Genomic DNA, 25,837 nt, shown 5'->3' on the forward strand with positions numbered 1-25,837 from the left:
GAGTTATGGCCCCTGAAAGGGCCAAAATTAGCTATTTTGACCTTGTCTGCACAATAACAGCTTCATTTGTGATTTGGTTTTAACCAAACTTGCACACAACTTGTATCACCATCAAGATCTTGATTCCTTTTTATACGCATTATGTTATCGCCTCGGTGTCCATCTGTCTGTCTGTCTGTTAGTTAGCACTTTCCCTTCCAGTCTGTAACTTTTGAGCCCCTTGAAGGATTTCAAAGAAACCTGACACAAATGTTCACCTCATGGAAACAACGTGCAGAGTGCATGTTTCGGATGGATCACTTCAAGGTCAAGGTCACACTTAGGAGTCAAAAGTCATATGACTTTGTTTTGTGTGTATATTGCTCTACATTTGCGTTGCAGTGTTCTTATATTTATTTGGCAGATCGTTCTTTTGTTCACTTACAATATTTTTTTAATTACTTCCCTTTTATGTTACTATAAATAGCTAATTTAGTAACTTTTTAGCTCACCTGAGCACGAAGTGCTCAAGTTGAGCTTTTGTGACCGCCCTGTGTCCGTCGTACGTGGTCGTCCGTCCTTCGTCCGTCGTCGTCAACAATTTGACTGTTAACACTCTAGAGGTCACAATTTTGATACAATCTTAATGAAACTTGGCCAGAATGACCAGAATGGACGAGTTCGATATTGGGTCATCTGGGATCAAAAACTAGGTCACCAGGTCAAATGAAAGGAAATGTTTGTTACCACTCTAGAGGCCATATTTATGACTGTATCTTCATGAAACTTGGTCAGAATGTTAATCTTGATGCTCTTTGGGTCACGTTTGAATCTGGGTTATGTGGAGTCAAAAACTAGGTCACCAGTTCAAATCAAAGGCAAAGCTTGTTAACACTCTAGAGGCCACATTTATGACCCTATCTATATAAAACTTGGTCAAAATGTTAATATTGACGATTTTTTCGAACCTGGGTCATGTAGGGTCAAACACTAGGTCACCAGGTCAAATTAAATGAAAAGTTTGTTAACACTTTAGAGGCCACATTTATGACTGTACCTTCAATAAAACTTAGTCAGAATGTTTATCTTGATGATCTATAGGTCAAGATTGAACCTGGGTCATGTGGGGTCAAAAATTAGGTCACCAGTTCAAATCAAAGGAAAAACTAGTAGAGTCCACATTCATGACCATATCTTAATGAAACTTGGTCAGAATGTTAATACTGATGATGTTAATGTCAAGTTTAAATCTGGGTCAGGTGGGGTGAAAAGTTATGACACCAGGTCAAATCAAATGTAAAGCTTTTTAACACTCTAGAGGCCATATATATGACTGTATCTTCATGGAACTTGGTCAGAATGTTAACCTTGATGATCTTTAGGTCAGTTTTAAATCTGGGTCAGGTGGAGTAAAAAAAACTAGGTCACCAGGTTAAATCAAATGTAAAGCTTGTTAACACTCTAGAGGCCACATTTATGACTGTATCGTCATGAAACTTGGTCAGAATATTAACCTTGATAATCTTTAGGTCAAGACTGAATCTGTGTCAGGTGGTGTTAAAAACTAGGACATCAGGTCAAATCAAAAGAATAGCTAGTTAACACTCTAGATACCACATTGATGACCGTATCTTAATGAAACTTGGTCAGAATGTTAATCTTGATGATCTTTATGCCAATAGATCAGGTGAGCGGTACATGGCCTTCATGGCCCTCTTGTTTATTATTGGCCATAGGGAAAAAACGACCACATTTCTGTGGTACAACATGGATGGTACCTCCAATTTTTAGGTGTATTTTGACATATCTGTACCTTGTAAGATTTTTTTTTTCTTTTTGATTAAATTTCTTCCCTTTGTTGTTCCTGTCCTTTGGACTTATGGCTATATAGAAAACTGATTTCAAAACAATTTTACACAAGACTAGTGTTTCTTGGGTGACTCTCTACTATATTCCTTCAAATAATTTTGATTCAGCGAAAAACATGGCCCCAAGGGGTTTTGCTTATTTTTCCTATATGCCTTTATATAGAACTTTGAAAATCTTTTGGTCAGAAACTGCTGGTCCGTTTTCAAAATAATTTTACACAAATGTTTCTTGGGTGACCCTCTGTCAAATTCCTTCAAATAATTTTGATTCATTGAAAAAGTGGCCACCTGGGGGAGGGGCTCATTTTCCCATATGGCTACACAGAAAACTTCTTGTATGAGACTACTGGCCTGATTTTAAAATAATTTTATTTGAAGTAACTTTCAGAAAATTTCAACTATATTTTCTTATGATTCTTTTGATAGATCTTGATTATGATTTTTGACTTTCTTGTCTGTAAGTGCAATGATAACAGGTGAGCGATATAGGGCCATTATGGCCCTCTTGTGTTACTATAAATAGCTTATTTAGTAGCTTTTTATTATTGGCCGTAGAGAAAACCCGAGACCACTTTTCCGTGGTACAACATGGATGGTACCTCCAATGTTTAGGTGTATTTTGTAATATCTGTACCTTGTTAGAATATTTTTCCTTTTGGTTAAATTTCTTCCCTTTGTTGTTCCTGTCCTTTGGACTTAAATATTTGTTCTGAGGATTTATTTTTGATTTCTTCCCTTTAAAATCTACTGGCTGATTTGAAAATAATTTTATTTGAAGTAACTTTAAGAAAATCTCAACTATATTTTCTCATAATTCTTTTAATTGCTCTTGATTATGATTTTTTTACCTTCTTGTCCTTAAGGTATTAGAGCACTAATAGTAATGTTTATAAAATGGCCTTTGCTTGGTATATTCTAAAAGGTAACCGTATTTTGCACTATTTTGCAATTTTTAAACAACTTTTACCGTGCCGTTTTTTATAAATTTTGTATAACTTATGGTATCTCCTCAAACTCAAGTAGAGACAAATTTCAAAGTGATAGCCACTATCCAAAACGTTTTCAGAGAACTCATTTTACCATTGATTTTAATAAAAGAAACATCAAACTATTGGTAAACAATTATAAAACACAAAATAAAAATGTCAATATCATTTTTTCTATGGTGCCTCAAGTAAACGGATTTAATGAGACAGAATTCATACTTCAACATTGAAAAAATAAGGTCGAATGTTGTGTTTCTGTTTTGAATTTGTCTTACTCCATTTAAAAATAACCTTAGGGCAGAGGCAAAACCTACCTAAATTTCTTCCACAATATATAATCTAAGAGTGAAAGCAAAATAGAGAACTTTCACCGCGTGTAACTCAATATTTTTAAAGATGTGTAACTTTACCCCTTGTATTTAAGTAGTAAATTCACTTTGAACACCAAGAAATCGCTTATAAGATTTTTTTTTCATTTTTGTACAAGAAATCAATAATAAGTCTTGAAAGAAGTAAAAACTTACTAGAAAAAAGGAAAATAAGGGAAAAAAATTTGGTCCCAGTAGGGCTTGAACCTACGCCCCCCTAAGAATTGCAGTAAAAGTAGGTTTATGGTAGGAATTGAATACTCTTCAAAAAGGAGGTTCTCTATTAGTGATCTAATACCTTAAGTGCAATGGTAACAGGTGAGCGATATAGGGCCATTATGGCCCTCTTGTTTGGTTTTGTCAAAGACTAGGGCCGGCGCTCCCGTAAACCAGAAAATAAAAAAAAATTGCTGGCCTAATATAGACACAAGGCAAAATTGAGAATATGCTTGTTATTTTATTTTATCCGTTTGTACATTTTGCGAAAATTCATACATATATCGTGAAAGTTTAAAAAAACGTTTCATGAAAAGAAACTCTTGTTCTAAGTGAAAAAATTCACGAAAGTGCCAACTACTGCGTACAATAACAGATACGGAATGAACATAATAAAGGGAGATAAGAATATATGATTTAGTTACCCATCTGAATGTTATAATTACTAACTTTGCCTAGCTCTTTAAACAGTCTTGTTCTTTAACGTGCCCGGTGTATAGCACCGATAAACGCAAAGCCGTCTTTCCTGGGAAAACAGTACAGGCCTCTTAGTTAGGTGGGAGACACTAAGGAGCATCTCAGAAATTTCCAATACCTGGACTGGGATTCGAACCCTGGACCTCTGGATTGACAGTCAAGCGTGACAGTCAAGCGCGTTACCCCTGGACCATCAGCTCAGCCTACCTATATTGTCTGACGGGGGGTGGGGGGGGGGGGTTCACATGTACAATGTAGAAGTCACATGCTCTAACGCACAGACATACTCAATTCTCTTAGTTTAAAGAGAGCAATACGAACAGATTCCGAGTCGCGAAAACATAACATAACATATTTTACATGGTTTTAATTTTCTACATAGGACTGTTGCCATTTTAAACATTTTTGATATGTCAGTCACCATTGTTTACTTAATGCTAGCTCACATAAATGCATTCCGATTTTTCGTCTGCTTAATAGCAAATTTGAATCAAGGGGAGACAACTTTTGTCACTTTTGTTAGAAATATAGTATTTTCAGCCCACCATCATCAGATGGTGGGCTATTCAAATCACTCTGCGTTTGTGGTCCGTCGTCCTTCCGTCCGTCTGTCCGTCCGTCCGTTAACAATTTCTCGTTAACGCATCTCCTCAGAAACGACTGTGGGGATTTTGACCAAACTTTGTCAGAATGATGTATTGATACCCTAATTGTGTCCCTCTTAAAATCAGACTGGTTGAACAATTTTTGAGTGACTTATGGCCTTTTGTTTATTTAAGAAATAATAAGTTCCCAAACGTGGTTTATCGTAGAATAACCCGAGTTTTGAGTTCTTATGCGTAAAAATATATCACGAAGGCCGTAGGCCTGAGTGATATATTGTTTCGCATAAGAACGAAAAACTCGGGTTATTCTACGATAAATCACAATTGGGAACTTATTATTTCGATTCTAACAGGACATACAGTGTTAAAAACAATGGTTACTACCTTTTACGACCGTGCTACGCACCTTGATCGGATGACGTCATTGCACACGAGTGGTTTATCTCAGAATAACCCGATACAGATTTTGCTCTACATTTATGTAGGTTATTTGCCGGTCGTGTTAGAATTTTATAATTTTCATAGATTTATATGGGGAAAAACTTTGAAAATCTTTTTGTCCAAAACCACAGTGCCTAGGGCTTTGATATTTGGTATGTAGCATTATCTAGTGGTCCTCTACCAAGAATTTTCAAATTATTTCCTTGGGGTCAAATATGACCCCGCCCCGGGGGTCACATGGTTTGTATAGACTTATATAGGAAAAACATTTAAAAACCTCTTGTCCAAAACCATAGGGCCTAGGGCTTTGATATTTTGTATGTGACATCATCTAGTGGTCCTCTACCGAAATTGTTCAAATTATTCCCCTAGAGTCAAATATGGCCCCGTCCTTCGGGTCACATGGTTTACATAGATTTATATAGGGAAAACTTTTAAAACCTTCTTGTCCAAACCACAAAGCCTAGGGATTTGATATTTGTAATGTAGCATCATCTAGTGGTTCTCTATCAAGTTTGTTTAAAATATCCCCTAGGGTCAAATATGGCCCCGCCCCAGGGGTCACATGGTACATATAGACTTATATAGGGAAAAACTTTTAAAATCTTCTTGTCCATAACTTTGGACCACAGAATAGTTTTGAGTTGCAAGATGAACATTGACATGAGTTGACCTTGATCTTTACCTAGTGACCTACTTCCACATTTCTGTAGCTACAGCCTTCAAATTTGGACCACATGCATAGGTTTGTGCACCGAAACAAACTTTGACCTTGACATTGACCTAGTGACCTACTTTCACATTTTTGAAGGTACAGGCTTCAAATTTGGACCACATGCATAGTTTTTTGTTCCAAAATGAAATTTGACTTTGATTTTGACCTAGTGACCTACTTTCACATTTGATTTCTCAAGCTACAGCCTTCAAATTTGGACCAAATGCATAGTTTTGTATACCGAAATGAACTTTGACCTTGAGATTGACCTAATGACCTACTTTCACATGCATAGTTTTGTGTTCTGAATTCAAATTTGACATTGATTTTTTACCTAGTACCTACTTTCACATTTCTCAAGCTACAGCCTTCAAACTTAAAGCACATGCATAGTTTTGTTTACCGAAATGAACTTTGACCTTGAAATTGATGTAGTGACCGACTTTCACATTTCTCAAGCTACAGCTTTCAAATTTGGACCATGCATGGACCACATGTACAGTGTTGTGTACTGAAATGAAATTTGACCTTGATTTTGATCTTGAGCTAGTCTTGAAATATGGAACATTCAAAAATGGCTCATTGGTGGGCACCAAGATCACTCTGTGATCTCTTGTTGATAATACAATGTGTTTGAATTTATTCAAACAGGTGATTTTAATTAATTATAGTGGTGTCTGGAAGTGTTTATATCAACATTATAGATAATATTAGGTATTTCTTAAAAATATGTACATGTATGGTGGCCATCTTGGATTTTTCGGCCATACTGGATTTTTTGGAGTGGGTCCCATGCTCATTTTTTCAGTTTTGCCCTAAAGTAGTTATGTACAAAGTTTTGTTCTTTTCCCATTTTCTGAAGTATTTTTACACCATTTTACTGGACTATTTACAATTTGAGTCAGGTGAGTTGTATAGGGCATTTATTGCCCCCTTGTTGCAGAATTATTACATGTAATTATATTTTTTTATGCCCCCGAAGGGAGGCATATAGTTTTTGAACCGTCTGTCTGTCTGTCGGTCTGTCAGTCTGTCGGTCCGTCCGCAATTTTCGTGTCCGGTCCATATCTTTGTTACCGATGGATGGATTTTCAAATAACTTGGCATGAATGTGTACCACAGTAAGACGACGTGCAGTGCGCAAGACCCAGGTCCGTAGCTCAAATGTCAAGGTCACACTTAGATGTTAAAGGATAGTGCATTGATGGGCGTGTCCGGTCCATATCTTTGTCATCGATGGATGGATTTTCAAATAACTTGGCATGAATGTGTACCACAGTAAGACGACGTGCAGTGCGCAAGACCCAGGTCCGTAGCTCAAAGGTCAAGGTCACACTTAGACGTTAAAGGATAGTGCATTGATGGGCGTGTCCGGTCCATATCTTTGTCACCGATGGATGGATTTTCAAATAACTTGGCATGAATGTGTACCACAGTAAGACGACGTGCAGTGCGCAAGACCCAGGTCCGTAGCTCAAAGGTCAAGGTCACACTTAGACGTTAAAGGATAGTGCATTGATGGGCGTGTCCGGTCCATATCTTTGTCATCGATGGATGGATTTTCAAAGTAAGACGACGTGTCATGCGCAAGACCCAGATCCGTAGCTCAAAGGTCAAGGTCACACTTAGATGTTAAAGGATAGTGCATTGATGGGCGTGTCCGGTCCATATCTTTGTCATCGATGGATGGATTTTCAAATAACTTGGCATGAATGTGTACCACAGTAAGACGACGTGTCAAACGCAAGACCCAGGTCCGTAGCTCAATGGTCAAGGTCACACTTAGACATTAAAGATCATTTTTCATGATAGTGGATTGATGGGCATGTCCGGTCCATATCTTTGTCATTCATGCATGGATTTTAAAATAACTATGCATGAATGTGTGACACAGTAAGACGATGTGTCGCGCGCAAGACCCAGCTCCGTAGGTCAAAGGTCCTAAACTCTTAATATCGGCCATAACTATTCATTCAAAATGCCATCGGGGTCATGTGTCATCCTACGGAGACAGCTCTTGTTCTTACATTATGTTGACAGGTCGATGGTATCCATAATACAGATGACACAGGAGCTTCAAGCTCGGATGATACACTTACGTCACTGCAGTCTCAAGTTCAGAGTATTGCTCAGAATATTGGCAACTTGGCTCAACAAGGAGCAGTGCATGAGGTAAATATGACTATTGGTGTTTTGTTGCTTTTTGTAAGATCTTAAGTTGAAAGGGGGGAATCCCAAGACAAGAAATTGTTGTGCACCCTACCCCCCTCCCAAACACACAAGCAAAAATCAGTTATAGTAGTGAGCAATGTCCGGATATTTGTCCATCCACCGATCTACTAATCCGAATTTGTATTTGTCATAGTCATAGGATTATCATTCAGTATGTCAAGTGCAACTGAGGTTTTGTTTATATTTTCACTCAGACCAGAGTTATGACCATTGACTTAGTCAAAATTAAGCATAATATCCTACAAAATTGTATTTCATGTATCTCAGAAGTATTTGACCTTGAGTCTTGAAGTTATGCACAGTAGGGTTTTCTTTGGATTTCATTCAGCCAGACAAGATTTATTGCCCTTCACTTAGTCTAAAATATGCATAAAGGGCGTAAAAGTTTGTGACGCATATATCTCAAAACATATTTGGCCTGAGGAGGCATGAAACTAGAGGAATGTTGTTCATCATCTGAATTTATGCAGCTGGAAAGAGAAATATGTTTTCTGCTCAATAATTACATGGCAATGAAACTTGGTGCATAGTTAGCTTGCATTGAAAGGGAGCTTTGATTGTATATGGAATCCTAGGTTCAAGCTTAAGGTCAGCATTATTGTACACATGATGACAATAAACTGAGAGGAAGAACTGAAGAACCATTATAAATTCTGTCTTGACTGTCTATTACATTATTGTTGTTGTTGTGTAAAAAAAAACACTGTTTGTATTTACATTTTCACATTTTATGATTTAAAGCCATTGAAGGGAATTCAATGTAACTACACACAATCATTACCGGAAAAAATGTAATGAACTGCAAAGCAATGATGGCAAAAAGACGGTCAGTATGAGTATTGACCGGGCCGGCGGTCAATACTGGTTAAAACCAGTCAATACTCACTGTATAGTAACTACACCGGTAGCCGTGTGTTTGGATCTGTCCAATAAAAAATGTCAAAAACATCATGTAAGTTTTGATGCTTTCTACGATTAAACACATATTTTTGTGCCCCCCCCCCTCCCATGAGTGGTGGGGGCATATAGATTTGGTCTTGTCCGTGCGTGCGTCCGTCCGTCCGTCCGTCCATCCGAAGTTCGTGACACGCCTAGCTCAAAAAGTATTTGATATAAATTGATGAAACTTTGCATGAGTCTTTATCATGATATGAACTTGTGCACCTCTTATTTTTCGTCTGGCTCCACCCCCATTTTCAGAGTTATGGCCCCTGAAATAGTCAAAAATGCACATTTTACCTTGCGACATGCCTAGCTCAAAAAGTATTTGATATAGATTCATGAAACCTTGCATGAGACTTAATAATGATATGAACTTGCGCACCTCCTTTTTTCATTTGGCTCCAGCCCCCATTTCCAGAGTTATGGCCCCTGAAATTGTCAAAAATGCACATTTTCATCTTGTGACGCGCCTAGCTCGAAAAGTATTTCATATAAATTGATTAAATCTTGCACGAGTCTTTATCATGATATGAACTTGCGCACTTCCTATTTTTTGTCTGGCTTTGCACCCTATTTTTAGAGTTATGGCCCCTGAAATAGTCAAAAATGCACATTTTTACCCTGTGACACGCCTAGCTCAAAAAGTATTTGATACAGATTCATGAAACCTTGCATGAATCTTAATCATGATATGAACTTGTGAACCTCCTATTTTTCATTTTGGTCTGCCCCCTATTTTCAGAGTTATGGCCCCTGAAATAGTAAAAAATGCACATTTTCACCTTGTGATGCACCTAGCTCAAAAGTATTTAATATAAATGGTTGAAAACTTGCGTAAGTCTTTACCATGATATAAACTTGCACACCTCTTATATTTTGGCTTGCTCCACCCCCTATTTTTAAAGTTATGGCCCCTGAAATAGTAAAAAAAACGCACATTTTCACCTAATTATATGCCTAGCTCAAAAAATATTTGATGTAAATTCATGAAACCTTGCTTGAGTCTTTAGCATGATGTGACCTTGCACACTTGGCATTCTTCTTAAGAATCTTAGCGCTTATTACAGAGTTATGGCTCTTGAAATAGCCAAAATAGTGGATTTTTTTGTTTGTGATGCTCATAGCTCAAAAAGTATATGGCCTAGAATAATAAATCCTTTTCATAAAATATTTGTTGAGGCTATACCCTATTAAGACTGCAAACATTTGAATTATTACCCCTTATTTGTAACAAATGTACCAGTGGGGGGCACACCCTGTGTCCTACAGACACATTCTAGTTACAAAAAGATTTATTAGGTATTCAGTTTCTATTCTAAGGTTTAAGTTATTCGATATAAAAAGATCAGATTATTCCAGTTTTAATTACTAAGTGATAAAAGCGCACAGATTATGGGAATCAAGAAGCGAAAACGAAACTTTTAAATGATGTTATCAGAACTCTTGCAATTGTATCATCAGACAAATCAGTTAAAAAAAAAGAAGAAACATTTTCTAACATAGTCTTGTCATCAGTCTCTAAACTGAAAGTATAGTATTTTTGCGAAAAATACCATCGTAAGTCATTCATATGTATCAAGTGTGTAACGGTTTGGATACAAGTAATTGAAAAGCAGTTAACGGTTTGGATTTAGTATATGCACCGGTTGGGATAGCAACTTAATTCACATTCCTGCACGAAAAATCGGTAAGAAGTTTATAAAATCAAATACAACTATATCTATCTCCTTCATTTATTTCTGACCTTTTGCACTGTATGGTAACTACACCGGTAGCTGTATGCTTGTATCTGTCCAATATGGCCTCTCCCGAGCAAAAAAATTGTCAAAAACATCATGTAAGTTTTGATGTTTTCTTTGATTAAACACATATTAATTACGTTTTCAGTTTTCATTCTAAGGTTTAAGTTATTCGATATAAAAAGATCAGATTATTCCAGTTTTAATTACTAAGTGATAAAACATGCAGATTATGGGAATCAAGAAGCGAAAACGAAACTTTTAAATGATGTTATCAAACCTCTCATGCAATCGTATCATCAAAAAAGTCAGTTAAGAAGAAAGAAGAAACATTTTCACATATCTTGTCACCGGTCTCTAAACTGAAAGTATAGTATTTTTGCAAAAACATACCATTGTAAGTCAATCATATGTATCAAGTGTGTAACGGTTTGGATACAAGTAATTGAAAAGCAGTTAACGGTTTGGATTTAGTATATGCACCGGTTTGTATAGCAACTTAATTCACATACCTGCACGAAAAATCGGTATCAAAGTTGATAAAACCATCTACAACCACATCTATCTCCTTTCATTTCTGGGATATAAGAGGTAACCTTTTGTATGGATTGCATAAAATCTAGGGAAAGAAATAAACTTAAGGTCATAAAACTAAATATCGAAGCTAAAAATAAGAGATGTGTATAAACGATTCGAAATTGACACTGTACCTAGAGAAAAATGTGTTACGTTTAATAACGAATTTATTTCATGGAATATTTTCAAAAAAAAACACACTATATATCCTGATAGGTAGGTAAAACGAGTTTTTAAAAAGCAGCGTAAGAACGTTTGAGTACCAGCTGGTTAGATATCCAAGTCGTTCGTTTTCGAAACCCTGGGTTCCATCTACCGTCTGGAGGTTAATTTGATTTGAATTCTTTTACAATAAATGTTCATTTGTTTATCACATTTGTCAGTTGCTTGTTTAGAAGAGGGAATTAGTAAATACTTAGAAAATAGGCCCAAATTAAACAAAAACTTTGTTTGCTCTTTCACCTACTAACTTAAAAGAAACCTCTGTACACATTAGCTATTTTCATTATTCCATAAGATAATTTACATCGACTACTTGAAGAATACGAAGGACTACTGCACGCATCCGTTCGTCGACTTCCACATACTCTTTGTTAATTATTTGTAAGATGTTATAGCGGGAACGTTTTTTTGGAACTACTTGTTAAATGTGATAATCTGACTTGCAATACAAATGTTCTATAAATCTAGTTTGCTTTGTTTTTACAAAGGTATGACTCAATCATGCATAATCAACAATAGTATGTACTCTTGCACTTGCGGTCTATCTTACTTAGTAATAGTGTTGGGCGTCTGAATTTCCTACAAAGATGAATGGTGCTAACCATTGCTTTTCGTTGCCATTCCTCTCCCACTGGTGTTTTATATTGGAAAATTTCACTGCTACGCTTGAGAAAAGAAATATAAAAAGGGAAACATATCCAACAGAAAAAAAACGCGAAAGCCTACAGCAGTGTATGCATAAATGTGAAAATTATTTAACTTTACTCAAAATACATAACCATACTTTAATGTATATTTAACGTAAAAGAAATGAACAAACAAACATCTTGGAACTGTCAATAGCAAGCCAACACTGGGATGTAAACCTCTTAGTACATACTGAAAGGTGATAATGTGTATCAGTCGTGTGTTAGCCCTGTATTGTAAACACCATATATTAAACACATTAACGTATTTCCGGCAGATAATTATGATTCATGGAGCTATGCCTTCCACGAGGATGTTTATTTGGGCAATTGCTAAAGCAAATATTACTTGTGAGGTGTGCGTCAATATGTAGCGAACTGAGGCAGTCTTGAGCATGCATTGACTATTTGCTCAGTTTTAACACACTTTTTCCTGGTCATTAGCAAGGATATATGTATACTCATTTCAAAAGTTCTTGAATGAAAAGTCTGGTTTCAAAATTGTTAGCAATACCATCAACTTGATTAAACTTAATAGAAAAATTAGCATTCGTATTGATCAACATATGAGGGTATTTCCTAAAATTTAACACCCCTATTTTATAAGCATATACATTTAAAATAATCTAAAATAAATGCTTGATGGTCATGCCTGGTTTGCCGGAAGACATATTTTAACATGTACCGTTGTAAAATATGAAAGCATTACTTAGAAACAAACATTATTTTAAAATTAGCAGTTAAGAGTGTTAGTCCAAACCACAAATATCCAAAGAGATTCAATCATCCAAACCGGTCCACACTTGTTATCCAAACCGTTACATTAATGTTTACTTGATACTTTACTTTTCGCGTCCTTTTGAAGCTTAGGTGCTATGTACACATCACAGTTTATGCATACTTATACTAGAGATTATCATATAGTATATTAACATCCATTTAGTCCAAATAGTTTGATTTTATAGATAATAAAAATGAAATTTTGGAACATCTGACGCGAAATTGAACAATTTCCATGAGTTTATAAGATATATTTATGCTAAATACGATTCCGATCGCCATGTCAGTCCGGTGATTACTTCTTTGGACATTACCAGTGTTACTGAACAGAGTTTGGTCATGAAACGTAGCAAGACGTATTTAATATATGTATGAACTATTGATTTCAACTCATTTAGATTTGAAGATTGAATACTGCTTAAGCCGGTGCTAAGGGGCGTGGGTTGTGTTGCATTTTCCATTACTGCTCATGAGCGGACTCAGTCAAACCGAGTCTGCAATTTTCACTGTTTGCCTTGTTGTCGGTGCTTCCGAGGGATCTACTTTTCAGATTTTATTTACATGACGGTACGTTGTTTTCTGCTTTGAGCGGCCATATTGTACAAATCCAAACACACAGCTACCGTTGTAGTTACCATACAGTGATACTGGTCGGTTCAATACTATGGTCACTCTTGGGTGATCAATACTGGTTTTTTCAACACTTTTACATAATGTAGATTAGCACAGACTGTAACAGTAATGTAAAAATGATTAATAAAGCAATTAGAATAATATAAAATTTTGTTCAATAAAAAGTATAGTGGTCAATACTGATTGATTCGATTTTGGTCCTTGGCAGTGTGTCCTGGTCAAGCTCAATTTTGGACAATATACTTAGACTGTTCAATACTAGTTTATTCAGTTTTTTTAGCTCACCTGTCACGTAGTGACATGGTGAGCTTTTGTGATCGCCCGTCGTCTGTCGTACGTCGTCCGTCGTCCGTCCACAATGTCCTTGTGGACACGATAGAGACCACATTTTAGGCTTGCGAACATGATAGAGACCACATTTTGCAATCAACTTTAATCAAACTTGCACACAACTTGTACTGGCATAATATCTTGGTTCTTTTCGAAAACTGGCCAGATCCCGTCATAGGTTCCAGAGAAATGGCCCCTTAAAGGGCCAAAATTCGCTATTTTTAGCTTGTGAACACGATACAGACAACATTTTGCAATCAATTTTAATTAAACTTGCACACAACTTGTGTTGGCGTAATATCTCGTTTCCTTTCGAAAACTGGCCAAATCCCCTAATGGGTTCCAGAGTCATGGCCCCTTAAAGGGCCAAAATTTGCCATTTTTGGCTTGTGAACACGATAGAGACCACATTTTGCAATCAACTTTAATAAAACTTGCACACAGCTTGTATTGGCATAATATCTTGGTTCCTTTTGAAAACTGGCCAGATCCTGTCATGGGTTTCAGAGTTATGGCCCCTTAAAGGGCCAAAATTAGCTATTTTTTGCTTGTGAACACGATAGAGACAACAATTTGCAATCAACTTTAATCAAACTTGCACACAACTCGTATTGGCATAATATCTCGGTTCCTTTCGAAAACTGGGTAGATCCCATCATGGGTTCCAGAGTTATGGCCCTTTAAAGGTCCAAAAGTTGCTATTTTGGCTTTTATAGCCATATAGAGACTTCATTTATGGTTTGATTTCATACAAACTTGCAAAATATCTTCAACAACAATAAATCTTTAAAAAATTGTTATTAGTTGGACTCAGACAATCAGGGTAGATAACTATGGACTGATTTTATGTCAAATTACCTCCCTTTATTTCAAATTAAAATGGGTATATCTCCGCAACTAATGAAGATACTGATCTGAAATTTCATTTATGCCATCAGATGGACTTGGACAATCAGTGAAGATACATATTGACTGAATTTATGACAAATTACCTCCCTTTATTTTTTATGTAAAAATACACCAAGGAGCTCCTAATGAAATTGGTTTGAAACGTTATTTATGTCTTCCATGGTAAGAAATTTCTACTTTTACTTACTTTTCTAATATATTGTTGTAAAGGCTTGTACTCTGTATCTTCTACATGATTGCATGATTACCTCCCCTGAGTTTAATAAAAATAGATTTATCTCAGTAAGTATTTATAGGACTCATTTGAAATTTCATTATTGTCATTAGTTTGACTGAGACAATCAGGGTAGATAACTGTGGGATGATTTTATGTCAAATTACCTCCCTTTGTTTCAAATTAAAATGGATGTATCTCGGTAATCAATGAAGATACTGATTTGAAATGTCATTTATGCCATCAGATGGACTCGAACAATCAGGGTAGATAACTTTTGACTGAATTTATGACAAATTACCTCAGCAGCATCTAATGAGATTGGTTTTAAATGTTATTTAAGTCTTCAAGGATGAGAAATAGTCATGCTTGTACAGAATGCAGCATTTGAGCCTAGGACATTCTAACTTGATATGGAGATTGGCCCTGACTAGTATGGGAGTCATAGGTCAAAAGGGACCATTATACCCAAGGTCAAGGTCACCAAGGTGTTATATTTTTAAGGTTAAAGTTTTTCAGCAACCTTTGTTTTTCTGTAATATCTTTGTTACTATTGCTTATATCTTATTGTAAGTTCACATAAACATTGTCCAGCATACAAACAAAGTATGTTTAGGGGCTGGGCCCATTATTCATAAGGCCAAGGTCACCAAGGTGTTATACTTAGGTTATTTTTTTTAAGGTTAAAGTTTTTCGGCAACCTTTGTTTTTCTGTTATATTTTTGGAACTATTGCTTATATCTTACTGTAAGTTCACATCAACATTGTCCAGCATACAGACAAAGTATGTGTAGGGGCTGGACCCATTATACCCAATGTCAAGGTCACCAAATTGTTATACTTGGAATTATTATGTCTTCCACCACACAGTGGTGTGGGAGACATATTGATTTACTCCAGTGTGTGTGTGTGTGTGTGTGTGTGTGTGTGTGTCACAAAGCTTGTTCGCACTCTAAGTCGAACATTTCTCATCCGATCTTTATCAAGCTTGAACAAAATGTGTTTGACCATAAGACCTCGGCCAAGTTCGATAACTAGCCAAATCCGCCCAGGCACTTTCGAATTATGGCCCTTGAATTACTGATTGAGTCCACGCGTCCAAGCCGTTTAACTGGGTCCATTTATCTAAGCCATCAAGAGAAACTAGACATTTTTCATAGGGGCAGTTGTGGGAGACATGCGCTTTTCTCAAAAGCATCTCTAGTTTTCATGTTAATTGTTTTTTCAAAAGCTTCGTTTATAGACAGATCTTTGGTACTTTAAAAGATAATGACTTGAAATTAAAAATATTTCTTCATCATCTGCATGTGTGGTTACAATACAATCCCCATAAATCTTATTGTATTTTTGACAGAAATAAGCCCCTTTCATACTTAAAGTTTTTTTGGCAATCTTCGCTTTCTGGATATAACTTAAGTACAATATAAGATAAGGACTTGAAACTTAAAATGTATCTTTATCATCATCATCTGCATGTGTGGTATCTTCCTTTTAAAGTAGAGCTCTCTTATTGAGACATAAATTCATTTTACTGTCAAATCGCAGAATAGTGAAGCACGCTGTCTTATGGACAGCTCTTGTTAGCTCACCAGAGCACAAGTCGAGCGTCCTGCCTTGTGAACACTCTAGAGGCCACATTTGTGACTCAATCTTTATGAAACTTGGTCAGAATGTTAGTCTTGATTATCTCTAGGTCAAGTTCGAAACCGGGTCATGTGGGGTCAAAAACTAGGTCAGTAGGTCAGATCAATGGAAAAGCTTGTGAACACTTTAGAGACCACATTTTTGATCCAATCTGTATGAAATTTGGTCAGAATGTTAGTTTTGATGATCTCTAGGTCCAGTTCAAAACTGGGTCATGTGGGGTCGAAACTAGTTCAGTAGGTTGGATCAAAGGAAAACCTAGTGAACACTCTAGAGACCAAATTTATGACCCAATCTTTATGAAACTTGGTCAGAATGTTAGTCTTGATGATTTTTAGGTCAATTTCGAAACTGGGTCATGTTGGGTCAAATACTAGGTCACCTGGTCAAATCAAAAGAAAAGCTTGTGAACACTTTAGAGACCACAGTTGTGACTCAATCTTTATGAAACTTGGTCAGAATATTTGTCTTGATGATTTCTAGGTCAAGTTTGAATCTGGGTCATGTGGGGTCAAAAACTAGGTCACTAGGCCAGATCAGAGGAAAATCTTTTCAACACTCTAGAGACCAGAATTTAAGTTAGAAACTCATGAGAATTAGAATGTTTGTTTTGATAATCTATAGGTCAAGTTCGAATCTGGGTCATGTGGGGTCAAAAATTAGGTCACCCGGTCGAATCAAAGGGAAAGCTTGTAAACACCCTAGAGGCCACAGTTGTAACCAAATCTTTATGAAATTTAGTCAGAATGTTTGTCTTGATGATCTTTAGGTCAAGTTCGACTCTTGGTCATGTGGGGTCAAAAACTAGGTCAGTAGGCCAGATCAACTCTGGTGAGAGATATATAGGGCCATCATGGCCCCCTTGTTTTTAGCTCACCTGTCCCAAAGTGACAAGGTGAGCTATTGTTACCGCTTGATGTCCGTCGTCCAAAGTGCGTCGTCCGTCGTGCGTCGTGTGTCCGTCAAAAATTTCTAAAAAAATATTCTTCTTAAAAACCATTGGGCATAATTACACTAAACTTCACAGGAATGATCCTTGGGTGGCCCCCTTTCAAAATTGTTCAAAGAATTGAATTCCATTCAGAACTCTGGTTGCCATGGCAACCGAAAGGAAAAACTTTAAAAATCTTCTTGTCCAAAACCACAGGACCTAGGGCTTTGACATCTGGTGTGTAGCATCATCTAGTGGCCCTCTACCAAAATTGTTCAAATTATCCTCCTAGGGTCAAATATGGCCCCGCCGCGGAGGTCACATGGTTTATATAGACTTATATAGGGAAAACTTTGAAAATCTTCTTGTACAAAACCACATGGCCTAGGGCTTTGATATTTGGTGTGTAGCATCATCTAGTGGTCCTCTACCAAAATTGTTCAAAAATATCCCCCTAGGGTCAAATATGGCCCCGCCCCGGGGGTCACATGGTTTATATAGACTTATATAGGGAAAACTTTGAAAATCTTCTTGTACAAAACCACATGGCCTAGGGCTTTGATATTTGGTATGTAGCATCATCTAGCTGTCCTCTACCAAGAGTGTTCAAATTATCCCCGTAGGGTCAAATATGGCCCCGCCCCGGGTGTCCCAAGTTTTACATAGACTTATATAGGAAAAAAAAGTTTAAAAATCTTCTTGTCTGAAACCACAACACTCAGTCCTTTGATATTTTGTTTGTAGCATTGTCTTATGATCCTCAACCGAAACTGTTCAAATTGTACCCCGTGGATGAAAAGAGGCCCTGCCCTGGGGGTCCCAAGTTTTATATAGACTTATACAGGAAAAAGCTTTAAAAATCTTCTTGTCTGAAACCATACGACCTAGGCTTTTGATATTTGGTAGGATGCATTGACTAGTAGTCCTCTACCAAAATTGTTCAAAATATGTCCCTGGGGTTAAAAGAGGCCCTGCCCTGGGATCACTTAGTTATTATGTGAGTTATATAGGAAAAATACTTAAAAAATCATCTGATCCTATTTTCAAGACTGTTTATTTATAATTACCTGGTGATGTCACTTGACTGTGACCTTGACCTACTGACCTACTTTCTTGTTTTTTAAGATACAGCCTTGAAATTTTGATGACATACACAGTTTTGCACACAAATCGTAAAACTGAATTTCATTGACGATGAATGTGACCTACTGACTTTATAAATATTTTATCATCAGTTTGACATTTGAAACATGTAGCTCATATTACTCAGGTGAACGATCCAGGGTCATAATGACCCTCTTGTTAAAATAAAGTTACCATGTTCAAGCATTGAGAATAATACAGTGGGATTATTATGACAGCTCATTCGTGACTAGATAAACAGGCCAGCAACATACCTATTGTATATTGTAAGACATGGTGTCAATTAGTCAAGTGACAATATCAAAACACAAAATGAAAAAGTGGAAAACCACAGGTCGCCCAACAGACATAAACGAAAAACTACTTCCATCATGTCCATGAAAGGGTCCAGGTGTTCACAGCAATTTTTCATTAAATTATTTATACCAGTAAAAACAATTAGATTAATCACTTGTGAATCAGTTTAACACTTACTGTTTATGAAATACTTTCTACAAATTAAGTTTTGTTGAAGGGCTCGGTACAGTTTACATTGAAAAATGGCCTTTCGTGCAAATTGCTTAAATTAAAGTGGCAAAAAGTATCATCCTTTTAAATGATAAATCTTAAAAAGATATTACGAAATCTTAAAAACTGCTCCTTTATACGCCGATATATAACCAGACTATCCAAACGAAAATATACCTTTATGCGTCAAGTTATGTGAAACGTTATTCCACCTTTTGTATAGATAAAAGAAGTTTCGGGCCGCTATTAAGAAAATTATATTATGCAGGCGAGCATGTTAGTGCTTTTAAATATTTTATTACTTTATTAAACACACCGTGACTAACGTAGAAAAACTACCCCCTTCTTTGATTCCGATAAGAGTATATTAGATATGAAAAGTCATTTATGATGTTGATGGTATATTTACGGCTGTGCATTACTGCTGTAAGCAGAGTCAGTATGGCTGACATGTATTACTGTGTAAGTATCAATATATATTTACTATATAAAACATATATAAGCGTCTTAGGTGTAAGAAACACAATTTAGCCATACAATATGTTATTTTAAAACAAATTAATTTTTGCGTAGGGAGCAACTTGATTATATTTCTTTCAGACAAAGATTTGCAGACTTGTTATATCTATTTAAGAATGCTTGAATTTCAGTAAGAAAAAAAATCACCTTTAAGAACAACAAAGAAACTTGTTTTTCATTCAGTTTATAGACAGGATTTTCAACGTTTTCTTCTGAAGAATGTTAGATGTGGAAGCAGTGTTTTGGTTACGTATAAAATATAACTGATTGAAAGAACTTATTTTCAAGGAAAACTGCTAACAAACTTCAGTGCTTTGAAGTTTTATCATTTAGTGGATAATTTACAGTCTTTCCTCTTAGTAAAACGTTTTGATAGTGTTACGAATAAACAAGCGGAATTTTATGTGTGAAATGTCAAAGTTTACTTGCGTTTCGATCAATATTTCTGCAGAAGTGTTGAGATCGTCCATGTTAGCTCTCATGGTAAAGTACAACACTTCAAATTACAGGTCACAGGTTTGATTCTCGGATGAGGAACTGTTTTTTCCGTGACATCTTTACTAAACATGTGATTCATAGATGGTAGTTGTTTTTTAGTTTTAGAGTAAATTTAGCTGATAAAAGTAACAAATAGAGCAAGGTATGTCAGCGTTATCCCAACTGTCATCATTTTATCCCAAACTGGTCGAATAATGTCGCCATATCACATTTTCCTGCGGATGGTCGAGTTTGTTCGATTTGTGTCCGAGGGATTGGAGCATGGGGTAGCAGCACAGATTTTCCTATCAAGTTTTCTAAGAATTTTCAGCGAGGGCATTGGACTTATGTGAACTCAAATGTCAAACCATGATCACGTTTGAAAAAAACCTAATAGTAACTGTGTGATGTTGCGAAATAAGAAAAATGATCTTTCTCCTAGCTCAGTATAGTATCATGGGGAAATCCAAGCAATAGAATGTAACGTTTTTACATAGAAAAGAAACTCATAGGGATTAATTGATCAAGTATGTTCACATTAGATGCATAAATAATAATTTATATTTTTCATACGTGACCTTACACTACAAAACTGGAAATCTTGTATATTGGAAACAGAAAGTTATCGTCGAACTTTTCGCAACTCCATATTTCTTATAAATTTTGGTCTGAACGGTTGACATAAACGATTTGTTTACATTGAAAATGGAATTTTACGGCCACTTGGAACACATGCTCTCTTTTTCCCCGCCAAAATATCAAATATCATTAGATAGGCAGCTGATTTATCTCAGATTTGTTTGTGTTCCTTTAGATGTATAATCATATAACATTCTAAAATTAAAGTAGATAATAAGATAACAATAAAGAAAATATGTTATATATAGAATATTTATCATAAATGCCTTATGATGATGTATAATAATGATGTCATCCTCCGTGGCCCCCCACCCCCACCCCCACATCACCCGCCCACAAACATACACTATATTCATTTTGCGAAGTTCCGTACTTGCGGTAAAATGTGTTTTTGCTTAAGCCAGGAATACTGGCTAGGTCAATATTATAACTGATTTTAAGTAACAGATGTTTTACAACAAACAAAACTTTAAGCTGGATCTCTGGCATTGCATTTTCAGCATCGTAAGTAAAATCTGTTTATGGTTTGATGCAGAGTAAAAAGTAACGAGTTTTGGTTACCTTTTAAGATAAAATCATAGCTTTCAAAGACATTTGCTTTTTCCTTCACATAATATTTAATGTCTAGATTAAGTTAGGAAATACACAGCATAAAATTAATATCTCTTTCCTATGGAAAGCCTGGGCACAGTGCTTTTTGCGGAATGCGTCATGCTTTTTGCAAAATGCGAAATGCTTATCGCTAAATGCTTTTTGCGAAATGCTTTTTGCTTGTACATAGATGGTCATACAACATACTCATACAGTATACTGAACAAATTCCTAATTGTAGTTTAATATAAAGCAATATAATGATTTATTCACACGAAATTTTACATATCTTTATTTGTTTGAAATAATACATTGGTTATTTGCAATGAAGTTTGCATTCTTATTAAACAAAGACTGTTCAACAAATAATTCATTAGCGATCATTTCAGTTGGGGTATTAATTTATTAATGTAAAGATATGTTTATAAACATTATTTCAGAAACAAAGAGAAAAAAATAGACAATGTATGCCTAAAAACTGGTTTTCGTCACTGGGCATTTCGCAAAAAGCATTTCGTAAAAAACATTTCGTATTTTGCAAGAAATATTTCGCATTACAAGTATACTGTTTAGCCTCTATGTGCAAATACAAGCAAAAAGCATTTCGTAAGAAACTTTTAGAAATAAGCATGTCGCATTTCGCAAAAAGCATGACGCATTTCGCAGGCTTTCCATACTTTCCTCTATGTATCATTTGTTATTAAGGTATCTGTTTACCATGTTTAGATAATTAAAGGGTACCGTTACCTAAAGTTATGCTATACCATTCCTGCGTTTGCATGTTGGCATAAGTGTGCATACATGTTTGAGAAAGTGTATTTCAAAATAAAAAATAGTAACAAGTAACATGCAACAAAATTTAAAGGTTTTTTTTTTTTACAATTTTAAGAATTAACAAAACGATTACCCATTACATATATTTCTCATATTACTATAAACATTACATTTCGTAAAAAATCAAGTAGCAAGAACTCAGTTGAATGGTTCTCAACATTATGTACATTTATATGGAAATAATAAGCAGAAGCAAGGAAAGATTGATGAAAAATATGGATACGAAATAATTTTAAGTTGTTGATTCTTTATAAAACTACAAGTTAGCTCTTAACAGTATATTATTCTAAGAAGTGCGTGTTTCAATACCTTTAAAATATCCGTTTTATGTAATAAATTTGGTACGTTGCTGAAGTTATTTTCTTGCCTGCCAGACAAGATTTTCCCGTGTTTTTGAAAGTTATTGAATAATTTGTGTTATACCCTAGGGTGTAAGATGACTCGCGTGCTGTAGTTTATGAATGAATGCGTAAGTTCATACACTACCATAATAGTAAAGTGCTTAAATGAAAAACATTTGTTTTATCTTATTTTTTTCTATTGATTGAAAACTACTGTATGCAAAAAAAAAAAAGAAATTCTATTATTAGCTGAAGATGCAAATGAAAATATCTGGCTCTCGGGTAACTGTTTCGCTGTAATTTGGCCGAAACTCGTTACCAACTAAACAGTTAACCTCAAGCCAGATATTCCATCGGTACTTTCGACCAGTGAAATATTCTTACAGTCTACCTATGGAACATCACAAATACATGTATTCAGATCAAGCGACACCAAGAAGTATAGTGCACGTGCTCTAAAAGCGTATTTAAATTATGTTTTCCTTGTTGAATTTAACTTTACTCCTCGGAAATAAATATGACTCCCCACACCTGTAGTCCTTTTAAGAATTGAGAGTTTGAAATAATTTTACTATTTAGAGCATTTTTCTTAAAGAGCAAATGGAAATTTCTTTAAGATAAATAGAGAATATTAGGTTACTGTCTTATAAATTTAAATTTATTAAGTGAGTCGGAGAAAATATAAAAGCCGAGGCTCTGCCGAGACTTTTATTTTTTTGTAGACGAACTTAATAAATTTAAATTTATAAGACAGTAACCTAATGTTCTATTTATCCTACCTTCTGATCTAAAATCATTCTTTAATTAAAATTCAAAATTTACCACCAACTAGATCTGAGTCTGTCTTGCACAGAAATTAATACGCCCCACCATTACACAAACATGTCTTTAAAATAAAAATATTATAAAATTAGAGCCGAAAAACAAAGGCTAACCTTGTTCTGCTTTGTGTCTGACTTCTCTGTTCTGCTGAACATTAAAGAATAATTTTAATTTGCTGCCAAGTGAAGTTTTGTCCGAAGTTCAGTTGAATGTCGGATTGCCCATCCTCACCAAGCAAACGATTGACGAGACTTATATACACGCCATATCGCCACTTGACAAAACGAATAGGCAAACCGTTTCCTCGATGATTTTATTCAATAACACTCCATTACAGATGCAATATATTCCTAGATTGACGAGTAGAAAGCTAAAATTCTGAACAAACGCTATACATGAGTCACTTTCCGTTTCTCCAAGCGTTTCCGTTATAAAAACTTTTTGTAGTAATTGCAAGTACGGTATGCATACACTATACATTTGTGATGGTCTCACATACCTAATAAAAGCGCGTTTATGAAAATAATTGCATAAATATGTCTTTTAGCAGTTATTCTCAAAAACAAGATGGCGTCGTTTTAAAAAAAAATCCAAAAAGTAGTCCGCCAAGCTTTATTTAGTCACTGACCAGATAAAGCAAAATTTATCTGACCCCTTGATTTTTGCCTTTATTTTGCATGAAGGTAGGATAAATAAGATTTTAAAGCCTGAAGAAAAGATATAGCTTGTTAAAAAGTTCAGAGAACGCTTAATATATGAGGTCAGATCTCCGCAAAATACTTGTCATCTGCAAACAGTAAACTTTACAAAATTTGTTACATGATAAAGGATATTCATTGATCTATATGACCATGTAAAAAATTAAAAGTTTATCCTTTGCGGATATCGTTTATTTTTAGCTCACCTGAGCACGAAGTGCTCAAAGGTGAGCTTTTGTGATCACCCTGTGTCCGTCGTCCGTCGTCAACAATTTGACTGTTAACACTCTAGAGGTCACAGTTTTGGCCCAATCTTAATGACTTGGTCAGAATGTTACCCTCAATAAAATCTTGGACGAGGTCGATATTGGGTCATCTAGGATCAAAAACTAGGTCACCAGGTCAATTCAAAGGAAAAGCTTGTTAACACTCTAGAGGTCACATTTTTGGCCCAATCTTAATGAAACTTGGTCAGAATGTTACCCTTAATCAATTCTTGGACGAGTTTGATATTGGGTCATCTGGGGTCAAAAACTAGGTCACCAGGTAAAATCAAAGGAAAAGCTTATTAACACTGTAGAGGCCACATTTATGACTATATCTTCATAAATCTTGGTCAGAATGTTAATATTGATGATCTTAAGGTCCAGTTTTAATCTGAATCATGTCGGGTCAAAAACTAGGTCACCGGGCAAATGAAAGGAAAAGCTAGTTAACACTGTAGAGGCCACATTTATGACCATATCTTAATGAAACTTGGTCAGAATGTTAATCTTGGTGATCTGTAGGACAGCTTTAAATCTGGGTCAGGTGGGCTAAAAAACTAGGTCACTAGGTCAAATCAAAGGAAAAGCTTGTTAATATTTCAGAGGCCACATTTATGACTGTATTTTCATGAAACTTAGTCAGAATGTTAAACTTGATGATCTTTAGGTCAAGTTCAAATTTGAGTCATGTCGGACAAAAACTAGGTCGCGGGGTCAAATCAAAGGAATAGCTAGTTAACACTTTAGAGGCCACATTTATGACCATATCTTAATGAAACTTGGTCAGAATGTTAATCTTGATGATCTTTAGGTCATTAAGTCAGGTGAGCGATACAGGGCCTTCATGGCCCTCTTGTTTAATTATATACCAGATATCACTGTTTTCTTGCTTTATATAGCTTTTCCCACACAAATGACGTCATCAGTGACGTCATAACTGATAACGATAGTAACGTTCTTTTCGCCACGGTGTTCAGGTGTACTAGCCATACTTGTTTATCATGTTTATCAAAATATTGAATTTTATTTTTTCCATTTTTTTTTGGCCAATTTGTATAGGAAATTGTACCAAGCCCTTAGCAGTTATTTTCATTTGCCGGTATTGTGACATTTTTGTAGAAAAATAATAATATATCTTAAATTTGTAATCTAATCTAACAGAAAATGTTCAATGCCCGGTATCAACCAGTATTGTCCAATCAACCACTTCTGACCAATTTTGGAATACTGATTAGGTTGCTTTAACTACATAATAATTGCCTGCATTCACCTCAGTCAAGCCCCAAATGCTCTAAAACAGTCATTATTTTATTGTTGATAAACTCTTAAATATCTTAACAGTCAGTATCACTAATTGACCAGTTATTGATCAATGGACCGGTATTGACCACTTCAGGGAGTATTGACTCCAGGGACAATTTTACCTGCCCAACATTGCTGCAAAGTACAAGAACCATGACTCTTTCATGAAAATAGATAAAATTATCTCCCATAATGGTCAAATGAA

The 25,837-nt window shown here is 35.7% G+C and overlaps 1 protein-coding gene across 1 annotated transcript in view; it reads left to right on the top strand.

Annotated features, from left to right (window-relative positions):
- The window catches only part of LOC128552574 (uncharacterized), a gene marked incomplete at its 3' end in the record, with an annotated part of 29,310 nt that overhangs the window by 3,177 nt on the left and 296 nt on the right, over nucleotides 1–25,837 (top strand). Inside the window, exon 2 of the mRNA XM_053533626.1 lies at nucleotides 7,696–7,827. Within this exon, the coding sequence (XP_053389601.1) occupies nucleotides 7,696–7,827 (132 nt within the window). The remainder of the gene's footprint in view (nucleotides 1–7,695; nucleotides 7,828–25,837) is intronic.

This window comes from Mercenaria mercenaria, unplaced genomic scaffold (genome assembly GCF_021730395.1).
Source record: "Mercenaria mercenaria strain notata unplaced genomic scaffold, MADL_Memer_1 contig_2921, whole genome shotgun sequence".
Lineage (NCBI taxonomy): Eukaryota > Metazoa > Mollusca > Bivalvia > Venerida > Veneridae > Mercenaria > Mercenaria mercenaria.